Here is a 17,185-nt window from a genome sequence, read left to right as displayed (position 1 = left end):
CAATGTTTCCTTTTCATTTTTGCAAAGGTGACATTTTTTTTTTTTTTTAAATTTTCTTCTCTGTGCAGAATTGGCACGGTAACAGTACTTCACCCGTGGGATATGAAGATGTCGAATGGGCACCGAAAGAGAACTATGCCGTCTTCACCGTGTCTGTGTTCCAGTATATCATACTCGCTGCCGTTTTCTCCAAGGGTGCTCCCCATCGGAAGAGCCTGCCATCCAATCGAGGTCTGTTGGTATCTCTGGGAGCCGCCACGGTTTGTTCCGTGATTCTCACTCTCTGTCCCCCAGATTGGCTGGCAGCCAGCCTCCAGCTCAAGATTCCCGTGAGCAATGCTTCCCGACTCATATCGCTGGGATTTGCCTTTGCCAACCTAATCATTGCTATAGGGATTGAGACGTTGGTTGATTACATGGAAGCCACTTCGACATATCCCTCTCGCATATGGTGTCGAGGTGTGTCTGAGCCCCGGCACGCCCTGATCCAGCGGGAAATAGAGGAGGAGGGTTCCAGTTGGCCACCAATCAGCCGAGAGGCTGTGGTGCAGTCCCCCGGCACTCCGCCATCTCTTCAGCCCCCTCCCATGGCACTAAGGGTTGAGCTGGTATCCGAGAGTTCGGTTTGGGGCCCGGCGATTTCATACTCATCCCAGCCACCATCGACGCCAGACGTCGCCATGGCTCCCTGACGCTTTGCCATGACGTTGACATTCAGTGAGAATGGCTGGAGGGCATCACCTCACCATGCGTCATTGATGACTCTAGTTTGCTGTAATGTGTAGTTTATAGTTCCTGTGACACAAACCAAAAAATGTGGAAGTCCAAAGTTTGGATATGTACGTTCTCCTGTTTTATCTTGGTGAGGAATTGATGTGAGTTGGATGCATGATTTCTCGGATAGTTTTAGTTTGTTTGTTCGTGCTTACGTTTACATTGATTATTGTTATTTGGTTGAGATTACACGGAGTGGGTTTTTAGCCAACGCTGAGATCATGTTGGTATTGGAGAAATCTAAAATTGATGGCAGTATTGTGATGTGCAAATGTGCTATTTCTTCATTTCAGTGGAGGGAATGATACCGTGTGCCGATTTCTCCCCGGCATATTGTTGTTTTCCTTCTTAAGTATTTTGTCCCCAGTATGAAGTTCGGTTATGTTTAAATTTTGGCTTTATATTGAATGCCTCATTTCAGCAAAGAGTTGTTTTGATTTTTTTGTGCAGCTTTTTTTATTATTTGTTAACTCGTCATTTGACGAATATCCAATGAACAAGAAAATGTTAAATTACACATGTTATGGAAATATTTTGAAGAAATGTCTGTATGCATAAATATTGACTGACTGGACACAAGACACTCGGCAAATTTTTTGAGAAAGTTTTTTGTCCTCATCAAATAAGCCACCTTTTATTTTGCTTACCTTGCCATTTGGGAAAAGTGTTCACATTTGCATGGAGCCATGGTATAAACTCATGTGTTTATGTTATTTTTGTGTTATTATGGAGTGATTCTTGTCTATAGTTTGTCAAAACTTAATGCCACGCATACTGAACTCTGAGAAGTGCTTGAGAACAATTAATAAGTTGGCAAAACCTAACCAGGTCAATTATCAAATCTAAAGGAGGCTAATTCTGATAGTTGTGACCCCAGCGTCAGTTTGATATCCTCGGAAGCACAAAATGCCCCCTGCCATATCTATTTATACTCTTCCCCGCTAGATTGTCTGTGCATTAGTTTTGGGATATCCCTGCTTGCACTTGCGGGTAAATAATTGCTAGTCTCCTTAGGCCTTTTTGGGCCTGTTTTGAACATACATTGATGGTACTTGAGTTAAGAACTAGTGAAATCCTCTTAACTGCCTTATTTTCTAATTATAAGAAATGATGTGGATGAAGTTCATTTCAAAGGGAGTCAGTCATTCCATTGCGCACGCCAATTGCTTCATCCCCATTGATCATTCCCACGGTTTCCTGGAGACTCGCAGCTTTGGGTTTGTGGATTGTTTTGCGTCTCTGTGTGTGTGTGCACTTACTCTGAATAATATTAAATACTCTAGTTTTGGACGTGTACCTAGTTTTTTTATTAACTCGTGTAATATTTTACTTGTCAATATTTAGGTTTGAAGTGACCAATTGATCAGTTGTGGTCTGAGTGGCTGGAAATAGAATTCTGTTAATTTTTGGGAATTATATCTGTCTCCATCTCCACCAATGGGCGACAATTGGTGAAGTTGTGCCTGCAATTTTGAAAGAATAAAAGTATTGTGTTGTGATGAGAGTATTTATCCCGGTCGGGTTGTCTGAAATGTCTTTGTAAAAAAAAAATAAGTAGCATTTTAGTCAAGTCTCTGAATGGACAATAAGCTGTCATAGCACTTGTTTGCTATGTGCAGCTTCAATAAAAATAACAATAGAGTATATTAATAGGCCAGTATTTGAGTCTAATCAGTTTTGTTAACATTAGTACAAATTTATTCTGGACTTCATAACCAAGTGTTTCAAATTATGAATTTGAAATATTTTATGTTCTCTTTTTCTCTGAAGCATGGCATTTAATTTAAGGCATTCAGTCACACTTAACTTTGGCCAATCTACTTTGCAGTGTTCCATTTTGTAATAATTTATGTCTATCCATTTCAATCAAATACTGGCAATGGTGCTGTGAGGATAGCGTTATCTTTCTGTAATCTTTATTGTAATATAATGAACATGCAAGTTATTCTTGGAATAGATATAAAGAGATTTATCTAAATAGCTGTGATTGGCTTAAATAATAATTATGATAGCAGCAACATAAAAATCGGATCTAAATTCAAATTTAAAACATATTTCGCAGACAGGGTTTTTCTCATTCCATGGAGTAGCAAAAATAAACTTTGCGATTCCACACTTTGCAATTGATTATCACTCATGGCCTTGGTTTTGCTGCTGTGCAATTAATAGCGAAGTATAGAATTGCAGAGTTTCTTTTTTATAAATCTCTGGAAATCAGTTAAATTCCCTGTCGTTGAGCTTGAGGCGGTATCCTATGGTTTTGTTTTTGGTGTTGGAACCGTTAGATGAGTATTTCTAACCAAGCTTGTAGTAACCAGCATCATACTTATGTATGAAAGCATTTTTATATTAATTTAACAGTTTTAAAGGTTGATTCTATTTATGATCATTAACATTTCCAAAAGTAGTCACTATTTTTGTGTTCTCTTTCATTTCCTCAGAAGTGTGTAACGATTGGAAAAAAATGTATTGCTCTGTTGATAGAGTTAATATTAGAAACCAGTATTCCCTGTGATAAGTTATGCTTGTGTTTCATAGAATAACTGATGTTTTTGGTAATAGCATAGTGTGATTAATGTAGTGTACAATAACTGTTCAAATAATTTATTAAAGAGCATATCCATTGGCTGATCTCTCTTTAGTCACTGTATTATGTGTGTAGTAAGCACAGGGATGTGTTCATGAGAAACTTTGTGAAGGTGTAATTCTTTCATGTGTTGAATATGACAGGGTACATCGGCATAAGTTTTGAGAATTACCCATGTTAGCTTTTCATGTGGTCATAATTTTGAAGAAGATTTGATATTTTTCTAGAGACACTGGGAGCAGTTCCACATGTGTACACTTCCCCTGTCAGTGCATGATGCCAAGGTATATTTATGTGTATACTGTGCTCTTAAGTAGTTTCACCAGCTTTTGCTGGCTTGTCACCATTCAAAAAAAAAACAATATCTGTAATTAATATTTAACTGAGTGTTTCAGAGAAGTGCCTGGGTAAGATAATTAAAATACTTTTTCCTATCATATCAAACTTGGAATGGTAGACTGATGTAATTTTTGTGTGACTTAAAATTTGTATAAAATATTGTACTTAAGTTTACACCAGGAGGGTGTGATGTAAATATATTTTGCAGGGCTTGGCATGATGTGAAATCCTTAGCAGGAAATTGTATTGTTAATGATTGCAATTTTTATTTCTGATTCATGAAATGAGTTACCATAATAAAGATTTGTAGTGCATTACGGGTTTAGAAGTTATTTACATTCAGTGTAGGGACTCCCAAGTGAAATGGTCTTTTTGATGGGAATGGCTGAGTTAATAATTAGTATTTTTGTTCCTTTTTATTCAGTATATGTGTTGGTACTGATAATTGATGGAAAGGAAACAAACTATGCAAATTTCACTTGAATAGAGATTTATTCACGACCCGGGTTTCAAACACTTAATGTCATCTTCAGGTGAGGAGGAGAGTGTCACCTGAAGATGACATTAAGTGTTTGAAACCCGGGTCGTGAATAAATCTCTATTCAAGTGAAATTTGCATAGTTTGTTTCCTTTCCATCATGGATAAATTTCACAGGGTTAACCCTAATACCGTTCGGTTTGGTAATGATAATTATTTTTGCTGTTGGTAATGTTACACATGATAAAGGGCATTGACATTTAACGAAAAATATTAACAACTGTTCAGTTGCTATGTTTATTTATCTATTATGTAGCTTAATTTTACTTAGCCCTTGCATAATTTTTTATTCAAATTTAAATTACAGATTTTTTTGGCTTAGTTGTAACATTGACTTCCAATTCCATCTGAACAATTATAGATGAAATATGAATATATATGTATATACAATGGATTTTCTCTTCCACATTAATGGTGTAATGATAAACCCTTTAATTGTTAGTAAATATTGGGGGCTTAAGATTTCCAGGAGCCAGATGTGACAATAAACCATGCCTTCTTCAGTTGAAGTAACATTCTTGAGTGTTCTCACGGAAAACACTGTCCACTATCCAATAATTAATGTTTGTTTTATTGCCTTGTATGGCATGGGATGGTGTGTCTAATGAATTTGTCTTGAAGGATGACAAAAGTTTTTAAAATTTATTGTAAATTTTAGGGAAGGTAGTCAAAACTGTCACCTCAAGACTGCAAGCCAATGCTTTACTGGCCAAGAATTCATGTTCAGTCATTCCCTAAGTCTTGCAAAATTTATTGATTCAAATTTAGAAATACTTTGCAAATGGGTGACTTCATTCATTAGCCATCTCACTAACTATGCAAGATATATCTGTCTCTCTTTTTATAATTCCCTCCCTCTTTGATATGGTAATTAATACTGTTTTAATTGTTTTGAGAAACTTTTAGGTTTAAATTTCCCTGGCATCAGAGTAAAGACAGAAATATGAAACCATTTCGACCAAAGGTATGAGAGACAACTTTTGTGTGTTTGGAAGGGCCCACCTACGCTGTTTTCAACAATTTATATCTCGCTCTTCCCGTTCTCTTTTACTGAATTTGAGTTTCAGGCTTGACATGGATGTGGATACATTTTCATATTCCCTATAGTTATTTCCCTTTAATACTGCTTCTGGGTAGATAAAACACTGTCTTATTTCAATTCAAATCTCTATGAAAATTTAACATGCAAATATTGTAGCTTGCATTTAAATAAAACCAAGCAGCATAATGCCGTGATCTGTGGAAATACAGTTCACTCCAAAAACTCTTCTGTACCATCAGCCAGTCACTTGCAAGTAAAATGTATTCACGCTCTTCTCCGTGTCATCAAAGAGCCTGCCATTAAGTTGAACCAAGTACTTGTGATTGCCTTTAGGTTCAGTAAGATAGTTGAAATGACTTTGGAAAGTAGAAGCTTTCCTCCACCTCAGAGCACATGTGGTCTGAACCAGGCATCGTGGTGGACTCTGGTAAAGCAAAAGTGATTTGCGGTGAGAGCCGCTACTATTTGAGGTTACTCACAGGCAGGCAACAGAAATAACCATAATTGCCCCGTCAATTACAACTGAGAGGAGGGTTATATGCTAGCTAATAGCTAGAAGAGAGTATTCAGGATGACACCCACCTGGTTCAACCAATGAGAGCCAATGTAGGCCTTCCTGTCCCCTAAATAAGATGGCCAAAATTGATGCACTGTCACTTCTGAACTGAAGAAGCCAGAAGCATGGCTGGAGAAACTGCTGTCACCAAGAGAGACCTGATGGGTGAAGTTCACATGCCGTGCGTGACATTGAATGAGGTGAGCTTCACCGTCGTTTTTTCAGATTGGCCTTTGGCTTGATTGGGTGCCTTGGTTTGTGTCCAATTTATAAGGAGCTGGTGCTCAGCTGATAAAAGCAGTTCTGGACTCGGTCAAAAGCAGATTAAATCAGTGCAATTGATACTTGGGGAAATCTTACTGTTGTCTAAGGTTACCCAACCAATGCTTACATTTTTACTGTGATGAATTATATTCTATTCTAATGGGATGCAACTGAATTTCTATTAAATTTTGTTTCACAACCTGTGAATGAAATAAATGTGATCGTAGCACATGCCATTAAATTGTATTAAAAAACAAAAAGCTGGCGCCAGGTATGTCAAATAAAACCTAGTGCCATTCTAAAAAACTAATTGAAATGTCATTCAGAATTCTGACCTAGTTTTTCTACTTCTCTTCTGGGGCTTCAATTTATGAGGCAAGGCAATTGATAATGTTAACTCTTGAGTCATAAACTGCTAAATTTTTGTTATAATTTGTTGTTCAAGTATGCTTAGTACGGATCAAATTAATTGATATTTCTTCCAATAACCACTGAATTTCAGTGGACCTTAATATAACAAAAACTAATTTGCATGCACCCGAAGTTTTCCATTAACAAAATGGATACATGATAATTCTCAAGTGGTAACACTCATGTCTGCTATTTATTATATCATTGACATACCTCGTTTCCTTATATCGTATCAAATATTGCCAATTCATGTAAATATAAATATGGGTTCGTTTGTAATAAATATGTAGTATTCTAAATGAAAGAAAATAATTCTAATACAATGAAAATGGTTTCCTGCCGGACTACTCTTGCAACTTTGGTAGTCAATGGTTAGAGCTTTTCAATTTTTGAACTACCTTCATTATTTATGTCAATGAGCTGTTCTAATTTTAAAAATCGTGGAGACCATTGCAACTTTCCCTCCTAGAATACATTAATTTTGGGTTTTGCATCCCAGCTGGTTGTTTTGAGTGATTCAATGAATGTTTCGTTGAATTACATTAATATTCTTTAATAATGATTTAAGACTACTGATTAGTATTGTAGTAGGCTAATTTATTATATAATTCCCGATAAATCATTAATTGCCAATGACTTAATATGTGAGTGATTGTACTTGCAAATATTTTTGCTGACCTCCTAAGTTGGCGTGGTTAGAACGGTTGGCATTGAACCCGCAGATCTGATGATTCCTTGAGTCACCCAATTCCACTTCAAGCTCATTGTGGTTTTTCTGGCTACCAGGATTCTCTATGAAGTTACAGGGAGAAATAGGGAATGCTGCCTTGCCATGAATGTACGAGTCATGCATGCCTTGTAGAATTCCTGGTACCAAGTGGGTTCTACTGTTGGATATTAAAACAATACTTGTGTTTCAAATTGGCTCAATTCTCAAAATAAGAAACAGATCAGATGAAGGAGAATATAGATGAAAGAAGAAAATAGCTGATTACAGAGTTGAGTAGAATGAGGTATAGAAGTGGATATAAAACCAAAAAGGGCAACTAACGGGGTGAAAGAAGCATGGGTGAAGGTGCAGTGTGAATGCATGGGAAATTTATAAATGAAGGATAAAATTGGTGCACTGTATAGGATAGTAAGAGCATCAACAAATGGAAGGGAAAATCTTTGCACATTATCTTGATAAGTCAGGGAAGTTATTAATTGAACCAGGAAAGATCCAAGAGAAAAGAAAATAATGCACAGGGAAAACGGGAAGGAAAGCAATGATGGAAAGGATGCATGTGAAAAAAAAATTAAGTTGGCAAGTTTAGACAAAAGAGGAAAGATGCTCGATTGCGAGATAGAAAGGTCATTCAGGGAAATGAAATTAGACTGGAGACAGACGACTTCCTCCCTCAACTACTTAATGGGCTCATGAAAGAATGATGGAAGTAGGAGTTCACATAGGCAAGGAGTTAGAATTGAGAATTTATCAGAGCGGTGTTATTTCCCAACCCTATAAAGAGAAAGAGTATTGTTAAAAAAGCATCCCAAGGAGGAAGAGTATTTGGATGTCGCAAAGTTCATTGGCGATGAAATGTTGAGGAGAGACAACAATCACACAAACAAATGCACTCTCAAAAACACCAAATGGTTCCCTTTACCACAAGCAACGTGTCATCACGGAGGAATATGACGAGCTATGCTGGAGAAGTTAAGGGAGTTGGATGGAATACTTCAAATAAACCCCCCAAGTGCATGGACCAATGTTCTCAACTCCATACCAAAAGAATCCAGCCAAATGAAAATGACCCCACTAAAAAGACGGGCATAATCGCTAAAGAACCTCCCACCCTAATGACATATGCTACCGAGGTAGCTGACCCAGTTCGTAATGGCAATAATACAACTCATGCAACCAAGCTTTTGAGTGAAAGGATTCATACCGACCTCAAGTCTGAAAAGTATTGAAAGATTTGATGCACATTCATGGACGAGTTGTTGTCAATAATAACATGTACGCAAGCGCAACCAGAATAAGCAGAAAGAGTGGTGATACGAGATGTACTGCCGGAGTTCCCAAATGGCGATATTTTCAACATTCTGAGGCAGATAGGAAGCCTCACTCTCCTGGGGGACATAAGGGGGCCAGGCCTGGCGCCTCCCCGGCAGTTGTCAAACGAGATGGTGTCCCGCAACAATTATTAGTTGAATGTGGAACGTGAAACCACCGTACTCATTTAAAATTCAACGGCCCTGCTTCAGATAGTGTTTTTTGAGATAGTCACGGAATTGGGTTAATCTATTATCTTCAAAAAAGTAAACCAATATCATGAGAGTATTATGCATTATTATTGACAAGCAGGAGGCAGAAATTGCAAAAAACCAACCGCAATTATAGAAAATGAAAGTTCTTTTCCGTTAGGACAAACCTACTCGCGATTCGGTGATTGCCATGGCTAAAATTAAATTATTGCATTTTAATTGGTTGACCTTTCAACGTATTCATTAGATCTGGTCCCCAGCAACCTTACCCGACTTCTTACCTTAATGTTTTGCTTTCAGGAGAAAGATTTTCAATGGAAGTTTATCTCATACGAAAAAGCTTAATTTACTGAGAAAAATGTCAACTACTATTTGGGAGGATAAAAGGGTTATTGCATTGCTGGAAAGTGTAGTGACTTACAAAGAGACTGAAAAATAAAAATAAATTTGAAAAAATGTCTCATTTATTTGTTAGGTCCAAAATGAGTCTCCCCACGTCCATGTCAGTCAACCCCTCAAGTAAAACATAAAACATTTAAAATTCTAGAATTATTTTATTGAAATCCACTGTTGAAAAAAATATCCACTGTAAATACCTAGGATACGAATATAAAATGCCACCTGCATTCATGTTATAAGCAAATCTGACCGTCCAAAGGTGTCCACAATATTTCAGACCTGGAACACACACTTCCACCATAAACCTCAAGTTTCCCAAACTATCCACATTGACATACCATGACGAGTCTTGTCTAGTCTGAATTTTGTTCAATTCTGTAGTCAGTGTATTTTGAGTGACCTTGTAATTGCTGCATTCTCAACGGGGTTCCCCTAAATAATAATAACAGGTCTACATCACATAATCATCGATACACCATCAACAAACCCAAAGGGTACTGCTTCGTGTAATGTCTCAATATTCAAGGAAAAAATGTTCTAGTTTGGGAGTAATTGTCTAGTTCTTTGCAAAAGTCCGATTGAAAAGACGACTCTCATCATGAACGGTGGGCCCCAGATGGTACACGAGGCCACGAGCAAAGACTTTCCATTCACATGCAAATAGAGGAAGTCCTGCTTCGTGAAGTGTTCCAATTTCAAGGAGAAATGTTTTAGTTCTGAGAGATATTACCCAGTACTTCGTCAATTCTCATTAAATGACTCTCATCATGAAGAGCGGGCCCTGGATATTATTCTAGGCCATGGGCATGCACGGTTTCCATTCACATGCAAGTAGGAGAAGAAAATATTTTTTGGCCACGCATATCAACAAGTATCATCCATTGCCAATTTATTCAGACTGTAGTATGCCAAAAATACACCCAAAATCATGCTCCCAGTACCAAACCTTTTGTGCAGCACTCTGGTCTAAGGCTCAAGAACATTGAAAGGGAAGGCCTTCAAATTAACATTTAAATATGTTTAAATTATATAATCAGTGTATTCTATTGTTTCAGGCTTCACTTCGTGGAAGTATTTAATATCCATTACTAAAGAGGAAAGAAAGACTCGTACTTTTCCACAGATTTTATTATAATATTTTTAATATAATAAAATTTAATATAATAAAATCTGTGGAAAAGTACGAGCCTTTCTTTCCTTTTTAGTAATGGATATATAATCAGTGGTTTCACCCATGCAAATGAAACATTCCCAGGTCACCAACGACAAATTCATCCACTCAACACTGCTATCCTAAATTAAAAATTAGCGGGGTTTAAAACTGGAACCAAAGACATTATCAAACAAAAAATACAATTATCGCTAGTATTTAATAAAATAAAATGTATGCCTGATACAAAAAACTGAACTCTAAGTCATTCAAATTTCACAATCATCATCTTGAACATTTGCACACACAACAACGTTAGATATTTACAAAAACATTGAAATAGACACAAAGCGATAGATTTGATGACTTGAAGCATCGGGCTTCGTATAAGTCCTCGAAAACTCAATCACAAAAATATGCATTCGGCCACCAAACTAATAGGTGGGCCCATCATCTCCTCCGTTGTCATCATCGTCATCCAAATATCCTTCGCCATTGTCGAAGTAGGAGCTGATGTAATCTGTGCCGTCGTCCATCTCCTCGTCCTCCTCCTCCAACTCCTCTTCCTCCTCCCCCTCCCCCCCACCCTCCCTGCCTTCCCGTTCGCCCTCCGCCCCCTCCTCGCCCTCTCCACCCCCTGCCCCTCGCGACCCTTCCCCCGCAACTTCCCCCTCCTCGCCATCTTCCTCACCCTCCCTCCTCTCCAGCTCCGCGAGACGCTTCTCCAAATCCCCCTTGCGTGCCACACCAGTTCTGCGCAGCACTTTCTTCGGTTTCACACCCTCTGGCAAAAGGACAAAATTTAACAGCTTCCAACACAAAATGGCGTGCCGATCTAAATCAAATATAGCAACACATCAATTTAATGCCCAGAAGCAATCTTGGCATGCCATGCCCACACACAGCGTCAAGATTAGATTTGTAACTTCATGTTTAGACAGATTATATTTTAACATTTTTGCTTATAAAATCCTTTGTTCATAGGAGGATTTCCCCTAGTCCAGGGCACGAATGACACTTTATCTTTACCGTTACCTCTTTATTGTTTTAAATCTATTCTCATCCACGTGGCATTTAATCAGTAAATATTTTCTAATTGTGGGGGTCCATTGAGGACTGTAAAAATAAGCAGTTCATGAACTTTGAAAATTTGTCGTAGAATTATTATTTCCATCACAGAGGAGTGTAAAATCTAATGTTAGCAAGATATAATCACCATGCCAATGCATCTGGAGGAATACTTGCACGCAGCATTAAAACCACATAAAGAGCACAATACCAAAATAAAAATCCTCGTTCCGTGAGCTCTAAGTCGAACCACGTTTTATTACGCTAGGCCTATGAATATGCTTATCCTGTTTCACAGACAAACTTCATCAAAATGACTAATATTTTCCCCCACTTGTAAAGCCTCTGGAAGTTAAATATTTAAGACATCTCAAAGAGGATCTCACCTCAATAATTTCTGTTTAAAGTTTTTAGTGCAAATTATTCAGTTTAAATTTATGCCAAGTACATGAAAATTCCTGCATGTTATTACCCTTGGAGGCCTCTCCTGCTGCCCTCTTGACTGGTTTGGCACTGACGCCAGACCCTGGTCTCAACTCTTTGGGCAGCCTCTTCCAGTCGAAACAACAAAGATCTTTATCCCCTGGCACCTGGGGAAGCTGGAGAATATGTTCTATGATCATTACATTAGATATGTAGACATTTTGCAATCAAAATCATGGGAAGTGTAACTATTACAAAATAAGTAATTCATCTCTCATAATTTAGACTGGACCTCAACCACAGCATAAACCACTGACATAAATTATGAGCCTGATTCACTCATCGATAACGATACGTAAAATAATTCAGTGTGACAATGTTACAATTGTAAGTGTATCAACAAAAGTTTTGATCAGTCACTGAAAACTAGCAATTCCCCCTACATTAAGGTCATTACTAAATTCATTTCACATGCCTCTTACTCACTCAAACTAGTATGTTTAACCATTATCTTTTTGTTAAAGATTTTTAGAAAATATGCAAATGGTGTGCAGTGTCAATGACTGTTTACAAATTGAATCTCAAGTCTTTAGTTTCTCAGACAAAGTCATAGCTGCACGGTAATCAAGAAAATGCCAAATGATGACATTTTTGCATCCGTAGATGCAATTCAGATCCCTTGTCAAACAGGAAATAACACCATTCATGAATTTTCCACATGAAATTTCAAGCAAGTGATGGAGAGAGGAAAGAAGAGGCATGTTTGTGTGGTGCAGGGTTATGGAAAGATATCAAGGATTATTGGACCTGTATGATGCAATGCATCACACTACCCTCCCGAGGAGACTCAATTTTACGTGAAAACTTCCATAAGATCACTGAAGATAGTTAAATGAAAGCAGAGGGAGAACAGAGAATAAAAATGACAATGTGCTATTTAGGTTAAGTCAGCAAAATGTAAAATTTATATGCATATAAACCATTAAGATACAATATTCATCACGCAATATAAACACAAAAATATGTATAGTAATGAACAAAGGGTGAGGAGATTCTCTCCCCTGGGAAGGCTGAACGACCAAAGGAGTCATGAACTCGTGTGAGTGGTAAGGTAGAAAACGATATGCCTTGCACATGGTGAAGAGAACATTTTTGTATTTCACTCGTTAAAACATGGGTGGGCTTTTAAGATGGACGTGCATTGTCATCTGTACAGTAGATATTATTACTGTTACCCAGTATCACAGAACACATAATTCACCATTAAGCCTCATCTTCAGATATTCGAAAGACATGAAATGTTTTCAGTTATGAATGCTATTTCTGTGTCCTTTGCATCCATGAGTCATGAGAACCATATAACTGTATCGTCACAATCATTTAACGCATGCATTTAAGTTTGTGAATAAGTTAAACAATCCTTCTAAAGGAAAACAAGGGCAGGACGTTTCAAAGAGCATTTATTTCAATTGACATTGTCCCTTCCATTTCAAGATTTTTGTCCAATCCCAGAAGATTAAATGCCAGTAAATGTCACTTTCCTAATTCCAAGGCTTACAGATTCCACAAATTTCCTGAATCTACTACGGCACACTATTTCCAAAACCACAAAAGCCAATGACTTTATCTTTTTGATAGAACAGGAATACGGTGATCCAATTATAGGTAATAAATGCAAACTTACAAGATATCTGTCCGAATAACGCTCCACACCGCCCACATTGGCTGCGGTTGTCACGGCTTTTCCAGCACCATCGTTTGGGCCGCCAATTATGGTGGAAAAGGGCGAGACATCCCAGAGCCAATCCACAAGGCTCTTTTTCACCATCACGCAATAATCCCAATCCACACTTCCTGCAGAAAGATAAATTGCCACAGTTTATGAAACGACAGAATTACTATACCATTCCACTAATTATGCTTTTTGATTTATCCATTACTAAAAAGGAAAGAAAGACTCGTACTTTTCCACAGATTTTATTATACGGTACAAATCTTTTAAACGGTATGGTAAATCTTTTCGATTTAGAAAATATTGTCACACAATTTTCATGACCTACAAAAGATGTCAACAGAATGAGGAAAATTATCAGGGTTCTCTAAATTTTTCCCTGATTTTCCAACATTCATGGAATGTCACACAATATGAATAGGTTAAGTTTAAAACTAAGAGAACATACGGAACAGAAATTGAATACTGTCTGTAAATGATTATGCATTTTCACCATTTGTTTGGTTCCTGCGAAAATAAAATCTCAAAATGAGAACATGATGAGCATTACTTTTCCATTTCCCAGAAAGGTACATGGAGTCTCACATCTGGGAGGGATTCGTAGAGTAAATCAATCCAAAAATAAAATCAGAATGAAAGCAGATTGGGTATTTTAGACTTTTTATGCAAAGTGAAATGCCTTAGTATTCATTCATAAGATCTGCCTCATTTGTTAGCCATTCCTCAAAAAGTCAACAAAGAACCACATTATAGATCACAGAGAGACGGCATAAAAAAAATCCCTGTTCGCCCACAGAAGCAGGAAATGCAAAAAGGTGCACTCAAGGTGATGTTAAGATGAAATAGCGACAAGAAAAGACCAACAATGCCCATGAAAAAAGGCACTCCTGATTGGCATCACATTTCTTTATGAACAGACATAATTTACCTCTAAATATCCACAATTAGTACATTTACCTCCATATATCATTGAATAATTGTTAAATATATGCCATAAAACTACCAACTTGCCAGTGCAGTGCCATTTCCCCGAGACATTTAATACAGGGTCTGCACATCTCCATCTGAGCTGGAGCATAATAATTATTTTCGTAATGCCTTTGGTGAGTATGCACACAGAAGGGAGTTGCAGGAAAGGGAATAGTAATTGTCTCCAAGTTATGCAAAATACTTTTGGATATAACTAATATTGATGAACGGCATAACCAAAGCATGTTGAGATAAAAAGCCTCCAAATGCAAGCCAAGCTTATTTTAAGTGTAATCCAGGTCGCATTATGTGATTAAGCCAAAGTAAAGTAGTAAAAACATACCACTGAAGGAAGTATTTCTTTTGTCCTCGGCTCTGAGGGAAACTGGCAGGTTTGGAAGCGGAGGAAAGAGACTTGGCGGAGTAAGGACGGGACTTGGAAGTGATTCACCCATGCCAAAGCCAAGCGCTTCGACGTTGAAGGACATTCCCCTGCCCCTCCCTCCCCCCCGACCCCCCCCTCGTCCTCCTCTTGACCCCATGACCTGGACAATGGAAAATAACTCAATGCATATTCAATCAACACACTTATTTTCACATCTTCAGCTATTTGTCATGTTTAGCTTACCTTAAGTGGCAAAATAAAAATTCTAATAAATAACTATGCTGCAGAAACTATGGCTTCTTTTTTCTGTTTCAAACAACTTTCCTTGTTCTCTTCGGACTCCTCTTTAAAATTCTCCTGAAAATCATGAAATTAAAAATAGATGGGTTTTGAAGATTTTTGGCTAACTCTAAACAAAAACTAAAATTACAGAGAACACATTGAAAGATAAAAACATTTCCCTCACTTTGGTCAAAACATGCATGAATGATATGAGTTTCAACAAAACCCTTAGTATGCAAAAAACTCCTTGTTTACATATTAGCAATTTTCCAGTAGAAACAGCAATAGTTACTGTGAAATTACTAATAACGCATCAATGAGCGATTCCTCATTTCAAGAGCCAACACGTTACGAAATATATGTAATAAAAAACATTAGCTTTTTAAAGGTAACCAAGTTCACTCTATTTAGTGATTTCCAAAACGTATCGTCCATAATCAAACATTCTGGTCTATGTGAATGTAAAAAATTCAGAAGAGTAGAGAAAGAAAAAAGATGTGATAGACTGCCAGTCAGAATCGCACTACAAGGACCTAAACAAGCATCATTTTTGGAGCGCAAATGTAATATGGCTCACATCACCGGAGACACAATTGGACACTAATCCGGTTGTAATGATATAAATCAATGGCGCATCTTCTAGATTCCATCAAATTGAAAGAAATTTTTGTATTTTGACATTTTAACAACTTACACGAACCTTGCCAAAGAGTACCACACGACGTTATGAGTCGTGAATTTAAGAATCTGTGGAGCAAGAATCCTACATCTAACAAGAAAAAAATATTAAATATGTGAATGATGGAAGTGCACTTTAAAAAACATTTCAAGTTCTGCAAACAGAGCTATGTGAAAACCATAACCCACCATCTCTTAGCATTAACAAATTATTAGTTAATCACGACCTGCTTTTCAAATTAAATACAAGAGAAAGTACATAGTAATAATTCGTTGGTGCAATTGATCAGGGGACCGTTTTCTGAGGTCTCAAGTCTCTTGTAATATGAATATACTCTGCTGATTGCGATTCATGTATTTCTTACCCGAATACATTAGGCAGTATACGAAACTGAACGTTCAATATTGCATCCAAAACCGCATTCAGAACTTTAAGGGCTAATTTGAATTAAGAAAATCGGGTGCCACATGCACCACAAGCACAGAAATAGAAGTCCACGGCCATGACTATGTCGAGTGGTGTTTCGTTAAAACAGACAAGGGAATTATCGTTGTACCCATCGTTAGCTCGTGTCCATCAAAAACCCCTATTAACCGGTACATTACCTATTGCAACAATAATTGGTTTCAATTTTCACACAATAAATACTGGACATAAAAAAGATTAGTACACAAATGCAGAAGTATTAAGTGATAAGTGCACGGTTAAATGCATTTTTAACCAAAATTTGAAATAATCTTTCCTACTATTCGATACTTGGAAATTAATCTAACCTCTGGTGTAAAACATATTTCAGAGACTATATATTTTAAAAAATCAGTTACCTCCACCGAGAAACTCCGTCTCGGTGGAGGTTAGAAAGTTGGATATATTCAACATCGGGTGCACAACATTTGAAAGATCATGTTAAAAAAAAGTTATACATCGGTACCCACAGGATCATATATCACTTTCACAACAAGTGAACAGCTAGGGCAAGTTGCTACGTCTTCTCCAGCCAGCAGTTCCTCCTAAATAAAATAATTGAAATAATTACGTTGACAATTCATCCTTCATCGCAGACAACTAAGAAAGCCCGGTTAACTCTTTCATCACCTTCGTTATTTGGAACCTATCACCACAAGGGCATGGATAATAATATGTCTGTTCATCCTCGTCAAATTCAAAATCTTCGATTTCGATCTCGTCGTGAAAGACAGTCATTGCTTCTTCGCAATGCAAACAAAAAATAATTACGCTCAGTGCGGTATTCTCGACCCCACAATCATTTTACGTCGAACCACGTTTTTCAATGCGCTTTTCCCTTGTCTCTTCAACCAAAGTTATGAAGTTTCACC

General features: G+C 37.4%; 3 protein-coding genes across 4 annotated transcripts in view; 1 reads left to right on the top strand and 2 right to left on the bottom strand.

Moving 5' to 3' along the window:
- Nucleotides 1–4,014, top strand: part of LOC139700248 (polyamine-transporting ATPase 13A3-like) — a 30,306-nt gene extending 26,292 nt beyond the window's left edge. The window contains exon 18 of the mRNA XM_071598871.1: nucleotides 69–4,014. Coding sequence (XP_071454972.1) covers nucleotides 69–692 — 624 coding nt within the window. The 3' untranslated portion in view covers nucleotides 693–4,014. The remainder of the gene's footprint in view (nucleotides 1–68) is intronic.
- A 6,497-nt stretch (nucleotides 4,015–10,511) lies between these two features.
- Nucleotides 10,512–15,044, bottom strand: Polr3G (RNA polymerase III subunit G). The gene is made up of 5 exons (XM_071599009.1): nucleotides 14,846–15,044; nucleotides 13,486–13,655; nucleotides 11,851–11,977; nucleotides 10,976–11,094; nucleotides 10,512–10,876 (listed from the first exon to the last, which is right to left on the bottom strand). Exons 1-5 carry the CDS (start codon nucleotides 15,042–15,044, stop codon nucleotides 10,745–10,747), a joined length of 747 nt encoding a protein of 248 aa, XP_071455110.1. The 3' UTR covers nucleotides 10,512–10,744.
- On the bottom strand, nucleotides 15,022–17,145 carry Dph3 (Diphthamide biosynthesis 3). Of its 2 annotated transcripts, XM_071598171.1 has the most exons (4): nucleotides 16,944–17,145; nucleotides 16,784–16,858; nucleotides 15,131–15,244; nucleotides 15,022–15,047 (listed from the first exon to the last, which is right to left on the bottom strand). In XM_071598171.1, exons 1-3 carry the CDS (start codon nucleotides 17,049–17,051, stop codon nucleotides 15,164–15,166), a joined length of 264 nt encoding a protein of 87 aa, XP_071454272.1. In that variant the 5' UTR covers nucleotides 17,052–17,145; the 3' UTR covers nucleotides 15,022–15,047; nucleotides 15,131–15,163. The 2 variants fall into 2 exon arrangements, with proteins under 2 accessions (XP_071454272.1, XP_071454273.1); XM_071598172.1 differs by lacking the exon at nucleotides 15,022–15,047 and having other exon boundaries at nucleotides 15,217–15,244; nucleotides 16,780–16,858.
- Between the last annotated feature and the right edge of the window lie 40 nt (nucleotides 17,146–17,185).

The sequence above is a fragment of the Hetaerina americana genome, unplaced genomic scaffold, assembly GCF_022747635.1.
Source record: "Hetaerina americana unplaced genomic scaffold, ioHetAmer1.1.p SCAF_10, whole genome shotgun sequence".
In the NCBI taxonomy this organism is placed as follows: domain Eukaryota; kingdom Metazoa; phylum Arthropoda; class Insecta; order Odonata; family Calopterygidae; genus Hetaerina; species Hetaerina americana.
This window is presented reverse-complemented; position numbering and strand designations above follow the sequence as displayed.